This window comes from Haplochromis burtoni, unplaced genomic scaffold (genome assembly GCF_018398535.1).
Source record: "Haplochromis burtoni strain Fernald_Lab_line unplaced genomic scaffold, NCSU_Asbu1 Contig_85, whole genome shotgun sequence".
Classification (NCBI taxonomy): domain Eukaryota; kingdom Metazoa; phylum Chordata; class Actinopteri; order Cichliformes; family Cichlidae; genus Haplochromis; species Haplochromis burtoni.
Window position 1 is genome coordinate 211015 of NW_024582446.1, and position 27530 is coordinate 238544.

General features: G+C 38.3%; 1 protein-coding gene across 1 annotated transcript; it reads right to left on the reverse strand.

Moving 5' to 3' along the window:
* Positions 1-6014: 6014 nt before the first annotated feature.
* On the reverse strand, positions 6015-11621 carry LOC102299055 (MAP3K12 binding inhibitory protein 1). The gene is made up of 9 exons (XM_005925984.3): positions 11463-11621; positions 10498-10614; positions 10111-10311; positions 9473-9569; positions 9056-9121; positions 8764-8922; positions 8426-8523; positions 6463-6501; positions 6015-6366 (listed from the first exon to the last, which is right to left on the reverse strand). Exons 1-9 carry the CDS (start codon positions 11580-11582, stop codon positions 6259-6261), a joined length of 1005 nt encoding a protein of 334 aa, XP_005926046.1. The 5' UTR covers positions 11583-11621; the 3' UTR covers positions 6015-6258.
* Between the last annotated feature and the right edge of the window lie 15909 nt (positions 11622-27530).

A 27530-nucleotide genomic window follows, 5' to 3' on the forward strand; every position in this document is an offset into this window, starting at 1 on the left:
ACATGGCACATCTCAAGAGTGGTGTCAGCTGGGCTCTCTTCTGTTTGCTAATAGCAGGGGGTCAGGCCTCGCTCACAAAGAGGTGCGTTTGATCCCCAGGTATGGGACACAGAGGGAAGAAGATGACACTACTGAATACTAACAGGTTGTGCTACATGCCTGCTTATCTTTTGTATAATGTGTGTGTGAGTGTGTGTGTGTGTGTGTGTTTGACGTCCTAATGGTATGTGCTTTGCAAAGAGATCAGTGGGCGTAAAGGTTGAAATATGAGCTTGTTTCAAATAAACCACCCAAACCAAAAACAAGAAAAACAGAAGAAATCATATAGGGTCTAAGTGACACATACTAAGACCTACATTATTAGTTCTTATACTGGTATTAGATATATGCACAGCAATAATAATATAAGAATGCATAACATAAAAGAGAGACTATTTTAACTAGCCTTGAGAAGCCAAAGAAACTTTCCAAACAAACTAGCCCTGTTCTTGTTGTTTGATGGCAGGTGCATTGCCTTTGTGTGTTACAGCTGCTGATTTGTAGTGCGGTGTTTGTGCGTTTGTATAGAAGCCGTTGCGGTGGCGGTTGTGTAGCAGTTCACGGGTTCCAGGGCCCAGCTGCCAGAGTGAGGCAGAAGAGTCAGACATCATTGTGGTGTGATTTCCTCCTCTCCTTGCAGATGGAGTGTTTTTGTCAGAGCGAGGGCCACAGTGATTGCCTCTTCGCCACCGGTGTCAGCCCAGGATAATACTGCAGCCGTCCCCCCAGGAACAAAACAGGATCAGCACAATCCATTTTCTTTTTCACGGCCAAAATGGAATAATTTCAAAGAGACAATCCTTGGTAGTCTCCAAAGCCCAGGAAAAATCAAAAGACAACCATTATGGCAAAAACTGTGAAAGAGGTGTCCCACCTTTCTCCTTGGCTCTGCCAAATACGATGCCCAGCTCTAACTAACAAGCACGGCTACAGATAGACAATGAAAGTGGATTGAAGAGCAAAGCTAGCAATCTCACAAAACGCAGCACTAAAGCGACACATGACAGATTCATGCACAGAGACTACAGATGAAGAAGCAGCAAGTGCAGTCCCCAGCATGGCCCCTTACATTAGATACCACACTCAGATCTTTATATTTAAAATATTGTGGTTTTATCTTTGAGTCCATACATCTGCAGCAATCTGAGTTCTATGGCAACCTGCCCTTTACAATCCTAATGACACTTCAGCAAAGTGTGGTGGCTGAGAGAGGGCGGGAGCCGGGAGGCTTTCCCTCAGAAAGAGCTGAGAGCATCTTATTGGAAAAAGGGGCTAAGAGTGTTGTTGTTGTGATGCCTGACTCCATATTCTTGGGTCATAGATATTCAAGAAGCGCTCCTCCCTTTCCATTTTCTCTTCCTGTTGCCATAGCACATCAGTCGGGACATGCAGTCCTATACTCAGCCACCTGCAAATGAATATCCGTGCAGAGATGGCAGTGTGACGGGGCTTGAGCATGATGGTTTTATGTTTAATAAAGATGGGGACATGCTGGAAAACTCTCCTGAAAGTGATTTTTTCCTGCACATTATGGTGCAACAGAAATAATCAAAAGTGTCTTATCCACACTTTTTTTTTGTGCATTTAAGAGAAATAACTCTTCACACATTTCTCAAGAACTTGGCATGACACATCTCAGGTTTAAAGCTCTGCTATGCACAGGTGCTTGAAGGACAATATCGGAGTAGTAGTCTATTATTGTACAGTGTGAATGAATGAAGAGTGATTGAGTGCAGTACTCCACGCCACCTATATAAAGCAGAAGTATTGCAATGTGAGGGCCAGAGAGAGGGAGAGAGAGAGAGAGAGAGTATGAGAGAGCTCTAGAGGCCTAAATGGGGCAAAGGGAAGTGGAAGTGTCCAGTAGGGGGTCTGCTGCTGTGGGAAGAGAGGGAAGGTGGGGGAGGAGGGCTTGCTCTATGCAGTGCCTGGGCCAATGCATGAGGGTTTGTGGCTAAGTGTCTCATCAGCATCCAGCTCAGGTGCTGCCAGGACCCACGCACTAACTATGCCCTGACTTGATTGTAATTGCCTGAATTCAACTCCCGCTGCTCCCTCCTGGCAATATCACAGGCACATTTAACTCCAGAGAGCCTGGGGACTGTGCAGCAGGGCCACAGAGAGCAGCTGACTGCCTCTTGTTGAAGCCTGTGGGCTACAGGGGGATCCTCTCTTGTGCTGTCTGCTTTGTGGGGGAGGGTCACAGGTGCATGCACTCTCTTTATCTGGGTGTTTATGAACATGAAACAAATGCGTCTGGATTGGATATAACCTGAGAGTGATGGTATTTGCTGTGTTTTTCATGTTGCTTAAAGAGAGTGAAATTTTGCCACCAGCGTCCTGGGCCACCAAAACCTCTACATGTACATGCAAAATGTGTGCTAGTAGCAAGCACTAGTCATGAAATTTGAATTATCCGTGTGGTTTCAGAGCTATGAGAACCATAAATTATTTAACATTATCTTTAAAATTTCCACACAATCAAACGGCAGAACACTCCCTGTTCCTGTCAGCCTGTGTTTATCATGTCCAATTCAAAACCAAAGTATACACTTGATTGCTTCATTTTGCCACCCACAATATTTTTATTTTACACACAGTTGTGATGCTGCATACTGTAGTTATGCTAATGTTTTGTGGGTTGAAAATCACTCAACAGAAACAGTGAGATGGAAAAGAAAAAAAAGCCCAGACCACCATCAACAATGTAGCATTAAGTCCATTGGGACTCTCTCCTAAAATGCATCTGAATTTGGTTCCAAATCTATAGTTATAGAAAACTGAAGCTGCGAGCATTTGAGCCCCCTTTGTGACATTTGCGACTGACAAGGGCATGGATAAAGTACTTCCCCCTTACAGCGACAAAAGCCCATATTCAAACACAACATCTAAAATTACAAGAAAAAATAGATTTTCCAGTGGTAATGCGTAATCTATGTTTCCTAATCGCCCAGCTTTGAAAACTGCAGCAGGGTTAACTTAAAAAAGTTAGCCTGTGGCGCTCCTCATCCTGTGATAATAGGCCTGTCTGTAATGAAGAACAGGCTTGTTGCCAACAGGTGGTCTCTTTAAAAGACCAGAGCCACAGCACTCAGGATGGGGAAAAAACTGCCATGGCAAAATGTGTCAGAATCTAATGTTCTGCAGAGTGAAAAGCCTGTTTTCTGTCTTTTGTTCCCAGCTAGAGATTCAGCCTTGTTCCTCATTGTTCAGGGCACAAACGAGCAACAGTCTTTTTTGACACTGAGCCACAGATGAATAAAGACTGGAGCTGACTAGTCACAGGAAAGAGCTTTCTTTTTGGAGGGCTTGGAGCCCATTAGGAGTTTGTGAGATATGAATGGATATGAATCCTCTCCTTCGACCCCACAAAAAATACTGGACCCACGGAAGACAAGGAACACCTCTGTGTCTTTTTACTGAGGTTCCCAAGGACATTTCAAGACATCTGGCAGAGGAAGGACTGATTGACAGCCAGGAATTACATAGAGTCAAAAAGGAAGTGGCTCTTTGTTCATTTGGAAGGGTACAGGTACACTATGCCTACACAGACATAGAGCACCAACCACTGACACTAGTGTTGACATATTGACTTTGTGTTCTTGATATAAGCAGTAGGAAAGAGGAGAGGTAATTGCCATGATTTGAAACTGCATTACTGTGATATAAACTTTACATTTTTGTTAGATCCACCGTAGGAAGCTGCATGCATAATGTGCCAATGAATAAATCAGACAGGATAAAGATAATGAGATATTTAGGAAGCCACTTCACGTAGACGCTAGATAGCGTATTTGGCTCAATGGGCAGATGATGGGTGGATCCCAGAGAAAGCAGCCCACAAAATACGAGCTTTTGTCCAACTCCATAATCCATTTGTTACACTCAGACCAATTTGTCCTCATTAACCCTCATAAGGGGACTGTGTTTGAGACAAAAGCTCCAGAGGAACAATGAGAATACCCCCGGCCTCCCCGCGTCCACATCGCCACAGCTCAAGTGCTCCCCTTCCCAGCACATTGTGGCCCCTTGTTGCCTAGAAGGTTCCAGTCTATGAGCAAGAGATGGACAGACCCCAACAAGCGGGGTTCACCTGAAAGAAGGGGTGAAAAGAAATTTCCCCATTTCCGCGTTAGAATGAAATATCTTCCGAAAAACACAATGCAACGTCTGCCGTTGTATTCAGGTCACTCCATCAATCAACTCTGAAATAAATCTTGACAAGATGTACAAAGAGCAACTGGAGAGAAAAGGAAGGGGAGTTACAGTAATTTCCCAAGACGTGAGAAAGTTGTTTTTCTGGACTTGTCAGTTTGTCACACCTGCTGCAAAAATTATTTTGAAAATGACATTGCTATTTTTATTCAGTTAGAAGAAGAAGAATTTCTGGCCTGTGGCTCTGAAAAATAGACTGTGCCTGGGTCTGCTAGCCATGAATTCAAGCTGCTGGTTTTTATAACATATATACAATATTATAATATAGAATTTAAAAAAAATGTTTTCGATCAATCTGTTGAGTTTTTGTTTTAAAAACAATTAATTGAGTGCTTTTCTCACCTCTAAACTGGGTTCATTCACTTCACAGTATTAAAACCCAGCTAATTTGAATGTTTATGACACTTCATATTTGCACTAAATTTAAGAGGACATTGTTGCACATTTTATATAATTACATTTAATGGACAGGTCTCGTTAGTACTTACTTTACATTTATTTGTTTATTTCATGACATCAACTCTCCAAGATGATATGCAATGCCCCTTCCTCGATGGAAACATATTACATATACTTAATAAACACAAATTTATTATAACACACAATGACAGGCAACAGATGATTTATCTACATGACAAAATAACTTTTTCAAGTTATGTGGTGAACTCTTATTTAAAAATAAAATATAAAGTATAGCAGTATAACGTTTCAGAAACCAGTGATTCCTGATGTTCTTGGCACGAGACAAAAAAAGAAGCATGTTTTAAGTATCTCTGAATTGATGCGAGTTCTTCTAAAGTCAAATTTTCCTTATAAATATTTAAAGTTTACAGATTATCATCTCGACCAACTGTGGCCGTAGTGTGTTAAAAACAGTGCCATTTCTAATACCAATTAACACTTATGGGGGTAAAAGTTAAGTATTTTTTTTCCTTTTGATAAATTTGCTGCTCAAAAATATGACTTTAAATGCAGAAATCTGCGTAACAAATACTTGTGTTAGTATTTTTCTTAAGCTTCTATATACATCCTCTTCTACTGAAGCAGTTTCAAGATAAAGCAACAGCCCTTCAGATTTGCTGATAGCTGGAAAAAAATAAATCATAATTACAGCTTCACTCACTAGCGAAGTTAAAGCTCTATGCAAAAGCCTTTTATGAACATGTCACAGTGTCAAACGCAGCAGCGTCCCATTTAATGCTGGTTTGTTGGGTCTCCAATATGTTTCCCAAACAGAGTTGCAGTAATCAGGTCATTTGTTATAATGACAACCATTAGGGGTGATCATCGTCACACAGCAGTCAGGCAGATAAATCAGGTGCACTCTCCCTCCTTTCTCTGATTCATCTCGACTAGACACACACACACACACTGTCATGCATAAACGCACACACTTGCCTTCCTATCATTAGGGTGTGAAAATGAAAATGTCAAAGATCCAATATACATGCATTCTATAATGTTCAATTTAAAAGAGTATTTTAGGTTATGTGTTATCTATTTGAGATAAAATTTGAAACTACTTATTTTTCATAAAGTTATAATATAAGCAAAAATACACTGATTATAAGGCTGGATACTATGTTGACATTTGGTTTCATTTACAGAACAAATTATTCACAGTGAAAATGTTTTTTGATCAATCTGATTAATATTATTTGCACTACTAATTTCTACCTATAAAAGTCACAAACTGCATTTAGCTTAAATTTTAGATTTAACTAATATAGTAATAGCTGTGATTAAACCACGAGTCAGGGTTTTCATGGAGGAAAATATAGATTTATTTACAGAAAATTTACATTTCATTTAACTGTTATAGCAGTACATGATTTCCATCCAATATCATCAAATGTCATATGAAGAGTTTTTGGGAGTTTTTAATGACACAGACGATGAGAATGCTGCTAATGAGTAGCTGAGAGTTGGAGGAAAAGAAAATGATGACACACTGTGAATGCTTGAGCAACTGAACTCGAGTATTTGTTTGTGCTTATGAATATATCACAATGTACAATCTGTTCCAAATTCAGGCCCAAACTCAGTCGCCCTCTTCAGCAGAGCTGCTTTCACTGCGCTTATCTTCTCATCCAGCTCTGTCAGGCTGCAGGACTGAAGGACAAAGAAAGAAAAAAAATGATCAGCTCACTTAATATAGGTTAACCTCCACTTACAAAATACTGCGAGAGGAAAGGAAACACAACAAACCTGAGCAGAGGACGTCTTTTGTCGTTTGTGCAGGTGACTCTACAAAACAAGCACACAAATACACATAAGACCTTCTTAATTAGGGCAATTTTTAAACAAGCTTTGAGAAGCATACTGAGGTGCTCATCTGTGCTCCTTCCTACTTTGCCCTCTCAAGGACAGAAAAAAAGTATTATCCCAGAAAGGAATACAACGCAGTAGAAAAGGGGAATACACAAAGCTGAGGATAAGGAAAAGCTCCATTTTAATCTAAAACATTTTTGTGTCCTTATTGGATGCTTTTACAATAAATAGGTAAACAATAAACACTGGGAGACAGATAAAGGTGGCCTCACCTAACAAGACCATCAAAAATGAATAGAAAACTTCGTGTATGTGAGACTGCGTAAGCTTCTGTACCTTTAGTTCCAATTTTCAAACACGGTCAAATTTTTTATTGATATGTTGCTGTCTAATTTTGTTAGGAAGCCTCCATTAATAATCAGTATTTAAACGCTGTCCCTGGAATCATGGACCAACTGTGTACAGCTTTTTGGAAAACACCAAACTAATGCAAAAAAGGGAGGGCTGGGTTGGAGGGGCGGGGGCGAACTTGGAATATAAAAGACCCCCATCCTCATCAGTTTATTCAAAGACACTCAACAACTCTTGCTCAGCTCACACAAACATGCAGTGAGTCAAAAGCAGATGGAGAGCAGCATACTCACAGAAGCAGCATGCTGCGCTGAGAAATACCAGGATGAAGAGACATGTAGCATCTCAAGTACACTTAGATAACTAACACACTGGACAGACTCCTTCAGCTTGGGAAATCAGAGTCTGTGTGACTGCTGATGTCTGACAGGTTGAATAGAAAGACCAATAAATTACCTACTGTCATCTTTTGAGTCAGCGTCATCTCAATAGCAATGAACAGTTGTCAATTCTGAGATTCATCCGTCTGCCCTCACCTAAACGTTTACGTAAATCTAACCAAAGGCACTGCAGTTCTGATTTAAATCAGCTTAAGTGTTACTTGAAGAGTGAAACGTGTTGAAGTATCAAAGCATAACAGAAGAAATTCCATTCTCATAACCCACAAACTCCTTTCAGTAAGTAGATATCACTCTGAAATGATTTTTCCTACAGCAAACCAATACTCTCCATGCCAATTTAGGCATCATACACAACTGAGCTGACAGTGTGCAAAATGGAGAAACCAAAATTCTAACTAAACTAAAGCCTTCTTACCAATGCAGTATGGATCTTTTGTCTTTCTCCGATACGAAAAGGGTGCCATCTGTCGTGAATTGAACCTCAAACTAGCATCCTGATCACAACCAGAGCCTCAATACTCAAAAGTCATTAAGAAGTGCAAACTAGTTGCAATTCCATTTGGAAATGGAAGCAAAGTTGTTTTCAGTTCCAATGCGACAACATAAAAGCACTTCAAAACAAAATGGAGAAGGAGCAGACTGTCGTGTTCAACAATTTCCAAATTCTCTATGATTACTATGACTTGAATAAGGGAAAAAAAAATCACTGACAACAGGTTTGGGGGGGGGGAACCCCACACATACACACACAAAAACTCTAATCAGAGCAGGACGCATGATTTATATGCTCCACATTAACACGCCTGTAAACTTCAGTCTCACGAGGGCCCAGAGAGTCTTTTGTGTGAACAGGGAGGTTTGCCTTCATGGTTAGTTTCTTTCAGTCAGGCTCCTCAGGTGAAATGCAGCACCTGCTTACTGTATGAATCGCAGCAGACAGGCTGGCAGCTGGCAATAGCTGGAAATAAACTGGCTTAAAACTGACACAAATTGTGCAACTCGTAGAATTTCACTAAGACATATGGCAATTAAACTACATTCAGTGCCTTAAAATAAATTCTCATTCCTCTTTCAAACATGCATGACCTCTGCCATAAATAACTATTAACGCCTTTGATGTATCTGTATTTTGAAGCCAAAGGACTCACTGTGGATTGAAAGTACTCAGGCGAGAGTCCCTCCAACTCGAGTATACGATCCTCCAACTTCTTGAGTCGCTGGTAGACACTCAATGGAACTGGACCCACTGAGGAGTAAAACACTTGTTGAACAGTTTGAAAATTGAAATTTAGAGTAGGAGCAAACAAAGAATGACTGATAACAATAGATAAACCAAATAATAGATCACTTTATAAATAAAGGCTTACTATAAGTAAAAAATACAGTGCCAATAAAAGGTGTCATGTAATTGCTGAGTTAAATATATTGTATAATGTTATATACAAGACAAAGATCATTTGAGCCTTACAATAACTTCCTGTCTCACCTGCTGCAAGTTTGAGGTGAGCCTCGATGTTGTTGAGTCGTTCCTCTATGGCTGCATTTCCACAGTCTCTCGTCAATGGCCCCCTCTGTTTATCCCCAGCCTCTGCTTGGTCTCCCCCACTACGGGTCTGGGGTCCGTAAGTGTTTACCACTCGTGTGACTGCCCAGCCAAGAAACAAACACAGAAGATACAACTCGGTCCTAAACAGATTCTAGTAAACAACATGTTTTAGTTTAATTACACAAATGATAGTTTAAAAAATAAGCTGTTAAAAATTGTGACATTTTCTTACCTTTTACGTGGCTTTTAAAACCCGGGTAAGGAGTGAATACGGCATCTGTTCTGGCACAGCTGTTTTCTACAGATGATCACATTTAATATAAATTGCAATTAGAATTACCAAATGCAATTAAACATGATTACCAAAAGCTGTATATGTATATCACACCTGAATAACAACTACTCCTGATTTCTGTTACTGGTGTCTCACACAGGCTTTGAATTTTAAAAAGGTTCTTCTGTCTCGTGTTTTTCTGGACTAAGCGGGTTGTGTTTTGAGGCCGAGTGTGTTAGCTACTTCAGCCCCACTCTTGGAGCAGTTCAGCCTGACCTCTCGCCTGTGGAAATCAGCTCTCTCCCAAACATTGGCAATCTGTGTGCAGGCACCCTCTCCACCCCCCCCACCCCACCACCTCTCTCCCATTCTCACCCTGATTGCAGTCGATCACGTTGCAAAACTCGCGTACATTGTTTTCATTGATCTCCATCTGCTTGCGTTCCATAAATGCAGATATTCTTCGCTCAATCTAGGGTTACAATGAAGACAACATAATAAGATACAATGGATTGATGAGGTGGCAAGAATGCTATGTTTTTGACTATTTAACGATAATGACGTGGGACAAATAGGGTGCGGCAATTTACATTTCAGAAATTTCCAGGTAGCCAAAAAAGTTGAACTGCTTGCCATCATCACATGATGGAATATGAATACTGTTTGCTTGGCTACCAAAATAAATGCACAACAGAATGGGGCCTCTTGTCCTTCATCCACATGCAATCTCAGAGTAATGAGCATCCACTTCATAATCCATCAAGGACCTGGCCCTCTCTCAAAACCCTCCAGCAATGTGGTCTGTTCTACCCCACCGCAGCACTAAAGGACCCCTTATTCTCTACCGAACTCAGCTTATCAGGTCTCCATCAAGCATTTGCTTTGCTGCGGCACGTCATGTGCACATCCTCTGGAGCAATTACTTATGATTATTCATTTGCTTGACAGAGTGTAAAGAGGGCTCTAAAATTTCACTGCCAGAACAGCTGACAGATCTGCTGACAGCGACCAACCTCTGACTTCCCAGCTCGGATCTGAACCATGACATCATCAGCCGCCGTCTTGCTCTCTGTAGCCCCGGAGCTGTGCGAATAGTGCTCAGACTGCGTGGCCGTCTGTGCACTGCTTGAAGATGAGATGACAGCATCTTCTGATGTGTTCTTTAAAGAGGATGCATCAGCATCCAACAACGCCTTTAGGCTTTCTGAAACAGCCTAAATAAACAGCAGGCCAGAAAGAAGAATATTAGATGTAATTATTTAAAGCTCTGAAGAATAATCGAAAATTTAAAATTCAGATATTGTTAATTCGAATCTACTTTTATTTCCTTGCAATGATAACACAATAAAAAGCTGCATAATAATCTATGTCAGCTCTTGAAATTCCTCTAAAGTTTTTACCTGTAATTTAGCGATATGTCCTTGTAATGAGCTGTAAACATGAGCAGGTGGAGATGATTGAAGATTCACAGCGCTGGGGTTGACATCTATTTTCAAAGCAGCATCCCCAAATTTCAGCTTAATTTCAGGAAAGACAACGTGTGGATGTTACTGTGAATCAGCATTTAACATGCAATTGCATGCCAACAGGACAATATATACATTTGTCTCATATATGCAAGTTACAATTGATTGATGTGAAAGTACATAAACTATTTTTGATAATTAACTGGGTAATTATTATTGATTTGTTACTGTTCAAGAAAAAGCATTTGGTGGTATCAGCTTCAATTTAATGTAAAATAAAGGATTATTTTCCTCTTGTTTTCAGCTGTTTTTTGTCACTGTAAAATTAATATATTTGGCTTTGCAATGGTGGTCAATCAATACATAATTAAAAATAAGATTATCCCAGACTTAGGAAAATAATGAACTTCTATAGATTCATAAAGCGGGTGAAAGGCGATGGTTTTATTTTTTATTCAATGCATATTTTATTTGTGCTTTACCACACAAATAGCAGGGCTTGAGATCATTTACTGCATGTATGGAATAAAGAGGTTTATTTAGATGTGTATTCAATCCAATACGAGAAGCACGGCAACAGGGATAATGACATGAAACATTGCTGTTACTGATGAAACAGAATGCCTAGTTAAGCCCAGTCAAGGCACAAGCTCGATCTTATATCTTAAATTACTTTCAAAACAACACTGAACCATTTAAAGCACACTTACTTTGCAACAACCTACTTGTCAAAAAAAAGCACCACAGCGCTGTGTGAGTGACAATGAATGAACAGTGTGGGTCCGCTAAGCAGCCCTGCTAACACCATATTGCTAAAAACATTAGCATGCAGCCAGCTAACACCCCGGACTGAAAGGAGCGATGTCCGAAACAAGGCGGCTTAAACAATCCAAACAAACCTCTTCCCCGAAGACTGCTAGCAGTTGCAGTAACGAATCCATACAGTCTGTATAGCTGGACATTTTACTGGAGTCACTGGGAGGAGCATGATTTCTACTTAGCTTCATTGCCTCCGCCATTGCTGTTCGACAAGCCGAAGAATACTGTGCGCTGATTGGTTCGAGTGCAGGCTTCTGCGTGTGCGCGCTTAACGAAGTCGTGGCTCCACACACGCATGCGTACACGCACACAACCGTAGTTGTGAGAATATTAATATTACTGCTAAAATACTAGTAATAATAAATGCTTATTTTTACTGGGTTTTATTGTGCAAGTATTTCTGAAAGCTTTAAGGCATTTCTCTTTTTCAGTCTTTTAACAGATTGAAAGGAAATTGTTTACATAATTCTTAAAGTCAAGGATCAACTTTTAAAACTGCAATTACAATTAAGTATATATCAGTTTTCTGTAGATATAGATGTTAGATACTTAGATATTATCAGGCTCCATGATAGCAAATTGAAAAAACAAACAGCATAAAAAAACAAATAAAGTTATAAAATGTGAAATTTAAAAGTCTTTGAACTGTTCTTCGACACAGGGTGGGTAAGATCATCTCTATATATACTGTATAGGAAAACTGATTTTATAAAACTTTGAAAAACCTGTTTTATAGCTTTATTTCCAAACATTTCATGCACATTTCATCTTTTACCCAATTGTTTCTACTTCTCTTCAGTCTGTTCCCATAAAATCCAAACTAAATATGCCTATTAATGACTATCATCAAATATAAAAGCCCTCTTCATGCATTAGTGACCCTGTGGTTTTATACAGTAATTTATTAGCAGTCAAGCAACATTTTATTGTTGCCTCTAGTCAAGTTAAGCTAATGTCGTAACGTCATACACTGGTAGACAGTTCTATTAACAATCAAGTATTATTTTAATATAAATAAAATAATTTTATGACTTGTGTTCTCTACCTGAAAACAAGCCTGTAAGTAGTGCCACATCTGGAGCATATTATTAAATGCCCAAAGATGTCCAGTCTCTGAACTTTCTCTTTTAACGCCTTTTAAAGCATGTTTTAAATCATTTATTCTCTGTCGTCTTATGGCATGTTTATCTGTCAAATTTTATTTTCACTATATGTTTAGAATGCCAGTTCTTATATATTTGTATGACCTGCAATTTTTATTACGGTTATTTTAAAACACTGTGATATATACAAAGCAGGCTCCCCGTCTACTGAACTCACTCAAATGTGCCGTTAACTGTATTCTCAGTCACTTACTTTTCAAACAGGCGAAAGAATGGTCACTCAATTATAAAGATATTGTCCCTCTGACCGCAGTGGACTGTGCAGCAGGGCATTGGGATGGGAACCTGGTTACAATGGCGTATTTTTTTGTGTTGAGTGACTGTGGGAAAATCTCCCTCCTCTATTCAGACATTTTCCCCTTCTTTTCATATAATGAGGAGAGAGACTGATGAAGGAAACAACAGAAAAAGAACAATTACAGGCAAAGAGAAGGCACAACCACTCAGAACTCAATAATGCTCTTTAGGAGGGTTAATCATTTTAGGAAGGGGTCTGAAGACAAGCCTTTTTACTTTAATTCATCTCTGAGGTGATATTTTCCCCCCCCCCAAAACAGGAAGGAACTGTAACACTTGACATGGTTTGACATGCTGAGCTATTGCTGAATGTTCCCACACAGCAAGGCGCTCAGAAATTAAAAAACTGCTCATTTAATTTGGCTGGCTTCAGACCAAAGAGCTGTTTATTCTTCTAACGGGGAAGAGTTGTGATTTAAGGCATTTATATGAGCCATTAAAAAAAACATGATAGCCTACTTGAGCTCAATGTTTTTATATTTAGCTATATTTACATTTTGAAACCAAAACTAAGTATTACAGATATTCACAATCTTTAAATGTCACCTTTTCCTCTAATATGTTCCTACATCTTAAAAACAATTTTAGAGGATTAAAAAACCAGTGGTTGAAAAAGTATTTACAAGTGCTACAGCCTAAAAATATTCCTTTACAAGTAAAAGTTCATGCACAACGGCCTTAGTCATTGTTGGCTTACACCGTGGGGTCATTATTACTGATGCATCAACATAAGTAGTACTGTATTGATCTAATTGGCTGAAAGTAAGGTACAGCAAACTGATTTAAATGCGCTAACTTGTTTCCAGAGAATGATTTGACCTCTGGTTTTTCTTGCTGGTATTAAATCATATTAATTGTAGATTCCTAACATAACATTACAATTTATAACCATTTATTAAGTATTTATGCACTGCTTGTAAATGCTAAAGCCATTATAGAGAATTGCTGAAAAGTGTTACAAGGATACCTTAATGGTTCTTTGTGCAACTTAATAAGATTTTTTTTCTTTGCTTTACAAGAATGTGTTCTTGGCAGGCAGAGGGAATTTGTGCTATACAGGAAATAAGGTGGTCCTAGTGTTAGAGGGAAGTGAGTGAAGAGGGATTGTTGCTGCCTCTTGCCTCAGTCACATCAGCCACCTGCAGGAAAGTAAAAAGGTCCGCTTTTGAGCCTGTCTGCTGCACGGTGGCAGATTATGTTGACAGAGCATGAGACGGAGTAAAGGCCAGACATGAGGATCAGGAGAAAGAGGCAGCACAATGTAAAGAGCGAAGTGGATTGCAGTAAGAAGGTTTTGTCTCATTTCCCCCAGAGAGGAATAATTAAAAGTATTCCTTTCTTGTGAGTTTGGGACCAAGCTTCCCACAGATCAGCTCATTACGTACTGCTTTTAAGTAATAAAAAGATATACGTGGAAACAAATGTAAATTTTGCAGAAAAAATGTTTTTAAAAAAAGACTAGTCATGGTGCTGGATTTGAGAGGGATTTCAGTAGCTTTTTACAGATTTTTTCTGAACTGCTTTGGCACATTACTTGCAACACTTTTGGAATTCTCAGTTCTGAAGATGCATGCAAACATAAGCAGTATTTACATGTACTGCATGAACTGTAAAGGTAAAATGTTTATGTACTGTTGTCTTCTATGTCCACTCATATAGTGGAAATCTCTGGGCTGCCACTTTTGTCCACTTGGTCACAGATTCCCACTGAACTCCTAATCCTCCCTATGAAGTGTAACAGGGGAAGAACTGCTTTGTTTGGTAGACCCATCAACTGCAGTTCTCTTTCTATTTGCTGTTGTTTCTCATTGTTACACTGCCACACATCCTCGCTTGTCTCCCTATACTAACGCTATTGTCCCAGAAAAAGGTTTATTTGGGCTCCTACGAGTTCATAAACTGTTGTAAATCTATATCTATATACAAGCATTTATACATATATAATTATATGGACTTTTACATGTGATGGCTTATACAAAGAAATAATGCTATTATATTTTGGAGAATAAAACTATTCAGTTGATAGAAACACTTTTTTTTAAACACAAATACATTTTTTTATTCTTTACACTAGACAACTAGTCATTAGACTTTGCCTTTAGGTGCTTAGGAATCCTCCCACTGTCCCAAGCTTTACTTGTTAATTGGTGTGGATGTAAGAGTGTGTGGTTGTCTGTCTCTCTGCTGACCCTGTGATGGAGTGGTGACCTGCCGAGGATGTTCCCTGCCTCTATTCCCACTCACCCCAGGACCTAGAATTGTGTGATACCAACACGTTCGGGCTGGTGATACAGTATCAACTATTGACAATAGTACCATGTTTATCGGGTTTAAGTTTATGATTAGCGACATAGTTTAGAATGCAAGTCAATTACCATTAGTTAACTGGCAACAAAAATAGTAAATTAGTAAATTCAATTTTTTTTAATTTGTATAGCACTTTTCAAGATAAATATCACAAAATACTTCACAATGAAAATAATAAAACATAAAAACATGTAGTCCACAGATCTCGAGCTCAAAGGGAGCTTGAAAGCACTGTCATGAAAGCTCTGTCTCCTTAGTTTTTTTTTGTCTTGTGTGCTGCACAGCTAGCACATCCTGATCACATGACCCCAGGGACCTGCAGGGGAAGTATGCATGTAAAGCCTCACTGATGTGCAAAATCTTAAAGCAGACTCTCAAGTTAACTGGGAGCTAGTGGAACTAAATTAGCAATAGTGACAGGTGGGAGGCGAGTGACTTGGAAGACTTATTCAAAAGTTTCGTGGCAGCATTCTGAACCACCTGCAAATGTTCGAAAGAGGTTTTGTTAAGACATGTAAACAATGAATATGAATAATCCAGATGTGATGAAATAAAGACATGACTAAATCAGAGTATGACACAGTGGAGCTCAGCTTAGCAATATTTCTTCAGTGATAAAAGCAAGCGTGAACCAGATATTTCACATTAGCAAAGTTAAAGCTGCATCAAAGTGTTCTATAGACATTTTGGCAAATAGCAAGTGTAACTACAATTTCCATCAGAAATGTGTTCAGGGCACAAAAAAGGACTTTCATTTTCTCCTGGAAAATTTTCAGTCATCCAACTGATAATAAAATCTAACCAACTAGGCAACTATTTAACTTAGAAACAGCTTGAAGCTTGAAACAGATATATAACAAGATGTCATCTGCATAGAGTGATAAGAAATCTTAAATTATGCTGAAAAGGGACTAGATATAAGAAAAAAAGAAAAGGCCCCAAAACAGTACCTTGCAGCACACACTAGGCAAGAGAACTGGAAAAACATCTTTACTTGGAAGCAGCTACAGGAATTATTCAGAATCTTTTTCCTGCTTACACTAAGGGAAACCCAGCTCTTCATAATTCATTGTGAGTTAGCAATGCAATGTGATGCAGCCTCAACTAAAAGTTAGCCACAAGGGACAGGGAGGTAAGTTATTGCTTTAAGCCACTTCTGATTGTGAAGAGCATTAATAATATGGACAAAGTGTTAAGGATCCTCATGAAGTTATTAACTGGCTTTTACTGCTGTGCACTGCTGTTTCTGCCACATTTAGTCTACAATCACAAGAGAAAGATGTAAGTCTATACCAGCACTCAAGCTCTTTCCTGTGCGTTTGCTTAATCAGCTTAATACAGGTCAATTTGAATGTTATGGAGCAATTCAAGAGGTCTAGTGTTTCATCAGTGTTCATATACGGTTTTACCTTCTTTTTTTATAAATGTAGCTTTTAACAGCTTTATCAAAACACAATAGAAGTTGTTTCATGGTAGTTTATCCAGTGAAACTTAATGATTCCAGCTGAGCAAGCATTTGGTGACAGTGCAGAGGAAGAACTCCTCTAACAAGAAGAAACCTGTTGCATGACCAAATCCAGGGAAGGCTGCCTCTAATGAATAGGATGAGTGGAGAAAATATCAGTATTGAAAAACAGAAAATAACCACCAAGCCTTGGTGAGCCAGTAAGCTTAGATCAGAAATATTCAGATAGAAAGCCAGACTTAAAAAGGCACAGAGATAGTGAGAAAACAGAGAGAATAAAAAGTTAATTAAATGAGAGCAGCAGTACTGGATGATGGAGGTCAACCAGGAACTGGCTCTTGTAGCAGCATAGTTAGGAGCTGCCAGTAGCTCTAAGCTTTGCTTCAAAAGTAGAAAGGGTTTCTGACTCTTAAATCAAACCTGGTTCAACAGGGGATCAGTTTAAAAACACAATGAAGCTTAGTCATTAAGGGAATTAATTTTATTTTTATTTCCGGAAGATGAATGTGATCTTTATTGCTAGTTCTGATCAGTACTGATTTTGGATCACTGCCAGGCTTTTATGGGGTTATTCTGATGAGGAATTAGAATAGGGAAGTAATACATGTGTAGACTACTTTTCAGCATCACTCTGACAGAGGATAGTCCTAACTTTGACAAGGTATAAGGCCTAAGGATATATTTTTTAAATAATATACAATATTTAATGAAATGTTCAGCTCATAAATATCACAATAAAAACAGATGCCATGGTAATGCCAACCAGAGTAACTGTTTGCAAGGTCTTAAAAACAAAACACTTCTTGATTTAGAAATTAAAAAATTTACAATTCACAATGTTCTTATAGTTCAATCGATTTACTTGGTCTGATTTACAGGTAAAAGTAAATTTTTGGGTAATGTGAAAAGTATTGGCTCTACCATAGATCCTTCAGGAACTCCATGACTAACTTCTGCATGTGGAGAGGAGTAAACATGAGAAAACTGGAATCTAGTGAACAAAATTAAGATTATGGATAAAACAGGAGTTTTGAGTGAAGTTCATCCGTGAACACGTGATGAAGTTGCCATTTTAGATTAAAAAAAAAAACAGAGTATAGACCTGGAGGATAATACACAATCCAGTTGTATTTTCCATTTTAGTTTTCAAATTAGTTTTAGTCTAGTAACAAGGAGATGTTTGGTTAATGAAGAGCATTTCTTTCATTCATTCAATTAATGAATTACTCTTGCAATAGTTATTTGTAGTAATGAACCTACAGAGACTGTTACTTCACTAGCAGTTTCTAAACAGATGCAATTTAAGAATATGTATTATAGTCTGGCAATATATAGTCACTAACTATTACAGTCACAATGAAAGCTACAGCTATGACTACAGCTGTGAAATGTATGTAGTGGAATATAAAATTGCACCAGTACTGTACTTAAGTAAATGCAGCCAATTACATTTCACTACTGGTTGGGTTTCATACTTATAAAAGTCTGACCAAGTCACCAGTGGCAACTTAGTCCACCTACATTGTCCTTAACGCAGCTGAGACAGTAGTCAGCAGAGCCTAAATGGCTGAAGTGAAGAGCGGTGAGTCAGAGTGCTTCAATCACTCAGCAGTCTTTCCCTGAGAGGCTGTATGTAGATAGTTCCCTTGTTATTATGTCTTCGGTTAGAGCTATGGAAACGTGTCCGAATCATATTCGTGTGTGCCTTAACACTTAACATGAGATATCTGTCATGAATAATAATAGAGAAAGCATAAAGGAAAGTGATGTTGTAGTGGGGATGCACAATGTTTCTGAGCATCACCAGCAATTTTAGTAGAAGCCCTGCATGTACAGCTGGTGGAAAAAGTATTCCAATTCTCAAGTACAAGTACAAAACTATACCTCTTAATCAAAATGTACATATAGTACAAATGTTTCAAATGTAACAGGATTCATTATTCATCTCAATAAAACCACCAGTGTGGTTTTTTAAGTCATTTTGAATATTTTTTCTAATAGACCTACTTCTTATGTACCATTGTAAAGTTTTAACTGAATGGGATGGAGCTAATATGGGTGAATGGGTTTTTATCTCTAGGGCTTAGAGATAATGGTCCAAAAAAGTGAAAAATATCTAGTGGGCAGCAATTAAAAGGGTGAAATGTCTTGTTGATGTCACTGTAGAATGGCCAGATTCCTATGCAACCAAACAAGCTATGCAGAAGAGCATCTCTGAATGCACACATTCAACGTTGAATCAGATGGGCTACAGCAGAAGAACACACTGTGTTCCACTCCTCTCAGAACAGGAAAATGATGGTAAAATCCACATAATGCTCAAAAAATTGCACAAAAGAAGACTGGAAAAATACAACCTGGCCTCATGAGTCTTAATTTTTGCAACATTTGGAAGGTAGAGTTGTAAACAACATGAAAGCTTAGATCCATTCTGCTATCAATATCACCAGTTCAGGCTGCTGCTGGTGGTGTAATTGTGTGGCAGATATTTTTCTGGTACACTTTGGGCCCTTTAGCACCAACTGAATATTGTTTAAACACTGCAGCCTACCTGAGTATTGTTGCTGACCATGCTCATCCCTTTATGAGCACAGTGTGCCCATCCTCAAATGGCTAATTCCAGCAGGATAATGTACCATGTCAGAAAACTCTAATCATGTCAAAGTTGTTTCTTGAACATGAGAATGAATTTACTGTACTCAAATGGCCTCAACAGTTACCACATTTCAATCCAGTAGAGCACTTTTAGGATGCGGTAGAACAGGACATTTGCATTGTGAATGAGCAGCTGAAATCTACAACAACTATGTGATGCTACCATGTACCAAAATCCTCCTTGCTGAGTCTGCCATGAAGAATTAAGGAAGTTCTGAAAGCAAAGGGGGGCAAAACTGATATATCTGTCACAGGGTAACTAATGAAGTGGCTGGCTTATTTTTATTTATATGTTGTTTGCTTTTGTGGATACTTCAAAGAAAGGTTGTTTTTTTTGTACAAAGTTGGTTACAAATGCAGAAATGGTACATAAAGAGCATGGGCTCGGTTAAAACAACACACTAATTTTTTGTGTTTTGGATGTCAGATGTCAAATTTTGGTCCACATCACTGTTCCCTCTAAGCTGAGCACGTGAGCAATCGTGCATTGCTGACACAGTCTCCACGCACTGAAAATCAGCAAAATAAAATAAATACATGTTTTTACTTTTATTCCAATTCAGTCTGGATTTTTTTTTGTGCGCAGTGCAGATTTTCTGTGTGGGGAGATCGTGTCAGCAGTGCGCGATTGCTCACGCGCAAAGCTTGGAGGGAACACATATATAGTAAATTAAAATTTGTATCTAAAATGCAGTGAAAGTGAAATGGAAAAGTAAACAAGTACTTTTTATTAAAGAAATATACTTTGCATCTTTTCATTGTTGTTACTTGTTTGGATTGATCCTGCTAGGAATTGAAAGAGCAGTGACAAAATAATTCTGTAACGCTGAAAAGAAACCCAACTAAAAATGTGTTACTTTTCACTCAGTTCCCAGGTAATGCACCTAATCTCAGTCTGCAACGCTGTCTCCCTGCGGGCCTGTAAATACATCCTAGCATATTACTCCCCCCATTCCCCATTGCATGACACCATCCCTGCCCCCACCTTCAGCTGACTGCACCTGTCACCTGGGGGCCTCTGCCTACATTCAGGATCAATTTACATAACCTCATTTAGCAGTTCACAAATCAGAGCCATTAAGAGCTACTAACAGGAACCAAGGGTTCTAATTTAGCTTGCCTTTCACAGTGGGAAAATTGTTCAGTTCAGGCCTACAAATAAAGATTCAGGTCTTGGCTTTGATTGTTGATTGTGATGGTAAATGTACAGATGATTAGAACAGATTTTCTCCCTGTATTGATTTCCTGCCAAAACACAGCAGGCACTGGTCCTGTACTGGGAAACCACAAGAATAGGTGAGTGCTAAAGAGTTTGTGGCAGACATTGATATGTACATATATTAAGCATTTTAAGTATAATGCATTTAATAAAATCATTATAACGGTCTCATTTTTTGGCATGGCTGGAGGTGCACTTACATGTATTAGTAGTTGTGCTGGTTATTGCATGTTAAAAAAATCTTGAAATTATTCTCTGGAAAATGCGGTGAAAGTGACAGCAAAATTAATCAGAGATTTGAGGATTTATTCAAAATGACAGTGTATTTACAGTAACCTAGCACTGTCATTTCTCTTTGCGCATTAGACAATATCCCTCAAATTTTAGCTGAACAATAATTTGAAGACTAAAATGTGTTTATTTACATTTGTGTGGCAACGTGACAGTAGCAAAACCAATTCAGAGTGGTGAATAGCTGAAGTCAAGAGCTGAAAAATTATTTTCAATCTGCATTCAATTTGGCAAAGATGGGGCTCATGGAATAAAGAGGCTGATTCAGATTTCCACTTGTTCAACACTGAACTTGGTGGTACGGCATCGTGAATGTGGGATTTTAGGGAGCAATTCTTTCTTTTGGGGGGGGGCATGTTTAATTAATCAACAAATCAGCACTCTCCTCACTAGCGTTCCAGGCCCATATGTTTGCACTTCACACTGTAGGATAAGGAGGAGGCTCCATAAGTGATGCATCCAGCCGCCTACAGATTTTGTCTACTGCTGCTGCAAAATGTGATTGCATAACATCAGTCATCAGCAGGCAGATAAGAGCTTCAATAACAGTAGGCCCATAGAGTTGGCAAGGTTCAGACCATGTGTGATGAAAGACCCAGACACATGCATTGACTGTATAAAAGCTTTGGGGGTCAAGTCACACAAAAATGAAAATGTTTATGAGGTGTGATTCAGTAAAGTGGCCCTGTCCAGCTTCGGTCCAGCTCATTTTTAGTCGTTTCACTTGAGGATAATTTATTACAAGTGTGCAGAGCAGGTCTATGTGGGGGTTGGGATTTAACAGAATGGTGCTTGAAAATGCTATAGCAACCAACAAGAGGTTGTGGGCCTTTGGTAAAAGCAACTCAGATTGTGGAAAAAAAAAAGGAGATAAGATAGCATGCTGATTGTGAGAGTGAAACATGACATTTCCACATAACACTCTATTAAAAAACACAGTTTTGTCTGTTTTTTAAGCAAATAGGCAGGCTAAACTAAATGAGAGTGAATATAAGTGTTGTACAAATTGCCTTTTGATGATTAGAACCAACACAGAGTTTTTAAGGTATTTAAATTGAGCTCAAGCATGACTTTCATACAGTTTTAGTTCAGAATACATCGTTCAGCAGATGGACTTACTGAGGCAGCTTGACTCAAACTCCTTTCCCCCCCTAAAAAGTCCAAGCCTGAGTGAGATTAAATGTTAACAAGAAGTTGGACCCAAGCCATTCCCTTGTCCGTCACTCCTTAAAAAAGGGACAAGGGGAGAGACAACTGTTGTTGGTGTGTAGCCTAGACGAATTACTTTTAATGAACATGTAATTAATGGAAATAGACTGAACGGTTTCAAAGCAAACAACGATTCTAATTGATTTGCATTTTCCCTTTTTGGGCTCTCCGATTCCTTTTGTCAGGCCTTTCTATTGATTACCCGCTATGTGTATCGCTCCGCATGTGTTTTCCTTCATTAAGAGATAACGGGTTCCTGATTACTCCCATCCCTGGGTTTAATGTTGCTTAATGTCTACTTTGTTCCCGTGTCATGTCGGAGGGCAGCGAGAATAATGAGAGAGTGGGTGGGCCGTGATTGGCCTGCAGTAAGGCAATAGTGTTTTGGACGCCGGCTGCAAGGGGATCAGTGAAGAGGTTAAAAAAGCAGAACCTTTAGGGCTGGCTGAAGCACAGCGTGTGGCCCCTGAGTCCGATTCACTCTCACTTACACTGCTGTTTTCTGTTAAACTGCCATTTGACTATCAACACCTGACACTCCTATATTGAGCTGCCTGTCAGCCTGACATCCATGAAATGTGTGTTACAGGCTTTTTTCTTTCTCCCGACTAAGTGTTTAACATAAATGCGCTGCCATGCAGCTTCTCTTTGGGGATTAGGATATAAACCCCCATTCTGTCGATTTCCGTTCATTTAGCCTGTAAATTGACCAAGTAAGAAACCACATAGCCTATATCCTACTGAGCAATTCAGCCACCGGAATAACATACAGTGACAATTGGCCAAAAAGGAGAACTACCGCGTTGTGAACAGAATTGCATGTTAGCTAATTGTTAATTTAAGCGGCTCGCAGTGGCTAATTATGTCGGCACAGCCAAGCCATTTGCATGATGGACCAGCCACCTGCCTGAAGGCGCTGCCAGGGCAAACTATATAATTACTGAACAGCAGTGGGGCAATTTTTGACTGTCGCCCCTTTTGTGTCACATGAATTCCTCGTAATGACATATTTCATTAGGGGGGCAAATATCACCCCTCCTCCTGTAGCCGAACAAAACATGCAAGTCTCAACAGGTCCTAATATACAGGACCTATTTACATCCACCTCCACCCCGTGTTTTTATTAACCTGTAGTTATGTGCGTCTTTACTGTGAGTTAGATGGACGCGCTGTGCCTTTTCTCAGCTCGGCTCATATAGACTGTGCTCTGGTTAAAAGGGACCATGGCTTTTCTTAAAGTGATTGCAGCCTGAACTCATTAAGCTGTCAAATGTCCAGGCTTTGGGATCTTGATTGCTTATTGTGTAGCAACATTCAAGGAATTTTTTTTTCAGTCTGCAAAGAGACGCAGCCTACCCCACCATTCACTCACACAGGAGAATGGACTGACTGCTGGATTATCCATGGATTCAGTGCGGTTTAATCAAGTTGTCCCTCTTTACTGAGAGCATATGGGAAGTTTCATTCATTTTATGCTTTAAGTTTTCACGTTAGGCATGTGTGTGAAGCTTTTAATGCTTACTGGGCAAAGCAAAAAAGAAAAATCAGGGTAACTGGTTTCGACTTTTAAGGTTTCTTACCTGAAAATGTTACCATAGAGCTCTGGAAGAACTATTCATAGCAGTGGCACATATAACAATACCAGATACAAAAAAGAAAGCTTAGTATTGGTCAAAAATTGTAAAAAATAAATAAATAAAATAAAGTATGGTTAAAAGTAGGTGGACTCATTATACCTATCAGCTGAGAATTACTATCATTAATTTTTATTTGGATGAAGTACTCCCAATGCTGTAGGTGGTCAGTGGTAACTGCAGTGATGAGTAGTTACTAAACAGAAGCTGTTTTTACTAAAATCTTAATTTGTAAATTGTAGCTTTCAAATCAGTTTAGAAGAGTAATAGAAAACAGAGCTCGGAGTAAGCCCTTGTATCTTTACATTTACATATAGATATTGAGTATATCCACTTAGTTACTCTGCAGCACTCCTTTTAATATTGCCTAACATCCTTTATAAACTAAACACACTTTTTTGTGTTAATTCCTCTAAAAAATGTTATTATAGCCTATAATTCATAAGTGCTCTCATATTTATAGCATGCAAATCAATTTAAATTCACTTTAGGTCTCACTATTTGAAAGGGATAGCCTTGGACTATTCAAACCTTCATTAAATGGAGAAGTTATTGCTGCAGGCCTATAGAGCGAGCAGCGGCACCCGGGTCGGTCTGGAGGGTCTGGTGTTAACGGGGTTAGTGATGGCTCGTTGGTTTCTAAAGGACTCCTGCTGGTACTGTACACAGACATGACAACTCCGCTTTAGTCTGGTCTCATTTAATTGGCATGTTTAACAGGAGCACACACAGCGTGGGCGCGCACACCAGCTCACTCATTTACTTGAATTTCTATCCTGATGAGGACCTTCCACACAGAGACTTAAGTCTCAATCCAGCCTTATTCTTATCCACATTTCTGTCAAATGTCAAAAGTATGTTTACATTTATGTGGCATTGGGTGAGTGCACAAAACAAACATATTTCACACTGTTACTTTTGGACAAACACACAAGTAGAGTAGTTTTGAAGGTATGGAGAGTTGATGAAACAATTCATGTATTGTGCCATAGAAAACTGGGTTGGTTTATGATGCTTGGATATGAACCTGCTCATTTTGTCTTTTGGATTTAAAAAAAACTATACCCACTCAGGTCACAGAGGATGGCAGTAGCCTTGCAGTGTTTATAAGATCCTCTCCTGAAATAAGCTCATACAGACCCATGAAAGCAGGCTAGGGCCTATTCTGAAGGACAGGGGAACTAAGGGCCATGGCCAAAATATAGTTAGGAGGATTTTAACAGTACTTGTAAATAGGTATTTTTTTTAGCAATGGAAAGGTGGGGAATGTCTACAAAACTTAAAGTTTAAAGAAAATTAACAATTTATTGTTGTAAAGTATAAAGACTGATGAAAACATTTCTTTTTTTGTTTCTAAGTGTCTTAAGTGCACATGTGTAAAAATATGCTGTGAATGTTTTTTTCCCAAGTTTGTACAATATTAAATAATTAAATAAGAGCATTAGTATTAAGTATTTGTAGTACGCGTTTTATAAACTGCTTTTCACAAACAAGCAGTCACAAAGCACTGTACAACAAAATAGCTTACAATAAATAAGAAAATTAAGTGCTGTAATGGCAATACAAAAGTTAAGACACAGAATAAAGTTTACTAGTTAATAAAGTAAAGTAGCTTAAAAAGTATCAACAAAGTCGGTTAAGCAAAAAAAAAAAAAGTGTTTTATTTTATCAATACATTTTTATCAATATTTAGAGGGTTCTATAATATCCCAGTTTACATGGTATGTCATCATGTAACTAGAGAATGGAAATCAGGTGACACTGCTTCTAAACATGGTCACTGAATACGAGGTATAATGTCCACTGTTTAAGTTAAATCCAACTAGATCCTGGTGTCCAGTGCTACTCATAATGCCAATTTCTACAGCCCGAAACCCTTAGCCTATTACTTATTATTCTTTTTCTACCCCGAGTCTATTCTAATTTTATGGCTACTTACATTAAGAACTCCTAATGTATCTTGAACTTAAGTCGAACTGGGTCTTCGATGGATACAGGTAGAAAATGATTTCATTAGTTTAGAAGAAGAGAGCCTACGGTTAACATGTGACACCCACACTGCCTGCCCTCCAATCGCAGATATAACCGTGTTATTGCACATAACTAAGATTTCATTTTTGTAACAGATTTTCCTTTCACTTTAAAACTATCAATAATATAAGAAACTTAACCACCAGCTATTTTATAACATTTAGTTTGTTGGTGTTTGTTTCTGATTTCAAGTTTAACCTTTGGCTTGTAGTATGTCCTCAGTGTGAATCTACATAAATAAGTTGTGGGTATGCATTCCTGTCTAAATAACAAGTTAGAAATAAGTAAGTACACAGAGGTTAGATTTAATTTCTAATATTTTCAAGAACAATCGCCTTATTTAATAAGCTAGTGAAATAAAATGCTTTCCTTTTATCTGGGCAAACTGAATATGTATCATCTATTATACATGCATTTGTAGCTTTATTAGAAATTCTCTTTCACTGTGGCTCAGTTTGGGCATTCAGGTTTTCTGTGGCCAGAACTGGTTGATATCATCCAACTCTGACAAAGAAATATATGCAGTATCACTGTTTCCCTTTTACTTTACAAATTGTCTGTGTAAGCCTAGAAATCAGAACAAATTACAGTTTCTAAGTTCTACTCTGTGTCAGTTTTTAAAATGATTTATTTGCTTTCTGTAAAACAACAACAACAACAAATCCAATATTTTATAAAATTATCTAAACGAACATCATTTGTGGCAAACACTACCATCATAAAAAATGGCACGTGACCACATGAAGCTTCTGTTTTGGGAGGTTTCAATATGTTGGTGTGTGTATTTTGATTTTAAGCAGCCTAAAATTTGTTTACATTTCTAAAATCGAATTTGTCTAGAACTAATTTTTCAACCTCTTGTCCTACTCTGGCAATGGAGGTGCAGAGGCCAGCACTCCCCTTTAGATTTCTTAATATAAGATGATTGCTAATCTGCACCCCGCCCCCCTTTTTATAGACTCCATCCTCATGTTGTTTCATTTAGAAAAACCAAACCAAACAATATAAAACAAACAATAAAAAGAAAAATCAAAACTGACACTCTTTTTGACGGTGACTTTAACATCTATGCAGATGACACTCTCCTTACAATCAATTACCTTAATGAAAAAAACATGTTAAATCTACAAAACCTAAGAGCCTGGTGATTATTTAGCAGAAATCTCTTATGCAAGAACTCTGAATAAGTTTTTTCCAGACAATTTAAAGTGCTTTACTTATTTTGATGTTATTACAAAATGATCAGGAACAAGTGAAATATAAATCTAAATGTTTCAGTGTCATGTCTAATCCAAATACAGAATTTTGCATGCAAATTTATTAGTATTTAGAAATTCTGCACCCTACTGTAAATAGCATAACATACCTGGGATTTTTTCTTTTACTTACTTTAATAATTCCAAAGGAGAGATGAATTTTTGTTGATCACTTTAGGGAATGTTTTTAATTGCGATTTTGATTGTTTTATATAGATTAATCAATTAAATTATGAAACTCTAGAGAGCTCATTTTAATCTTTTTTTTATCCTTTTTGCATTGAGAGTTTCGAACAAAGTTACTTCTTGAAATTTTACAGTGGCACCACGACAACGTCCAACATGAGAAATGAGACTTAACCATCTGCAAAATTCTCTGCCTTAATTGTCCTTGAGGAATATGTTGAACCCCAGCTGCCAAACATGATTAATTTACAGACTTCTTTTTTTAGACGAGAACATCTATTTACAAGTTTCGTCGGTTTTTGGGTTTTGCATGAAGTCCATTAAGTATTGAATTGAAAAGTCGTGTGATTTGTGCCGTTTTCTTTTCTTTTTTTCTTTCATTCTTTCGGGTTCTTTTTGTTGTTTTTTTTTTTTTGTTGTTTTTTTTACCCAAGC

Coding starts and splice junctions, on each gene's coding strand:
- LOC102299055 (XM_005925984.3), bottom strand. CDS start 11,582: ATGGCGGAGGCAATGAAGCTAAGTAGAAATCATGCTCCTCCCAGTGAC. Junction 9,122..9,472: donor CGTGATCGACTGCAATCAGG/GTGAGAATGGGA, acceptor GATCATCTGTAG/AAAACAGCTGTGCCAGAACA. Junction 6,367..6,462: donor AAAAGACGTCCTCTGCTCAG/GTTTGTTGTGTT, acceptor TTTGTCCTTCAG/TCCTGCAGCCTGACAGAGCT.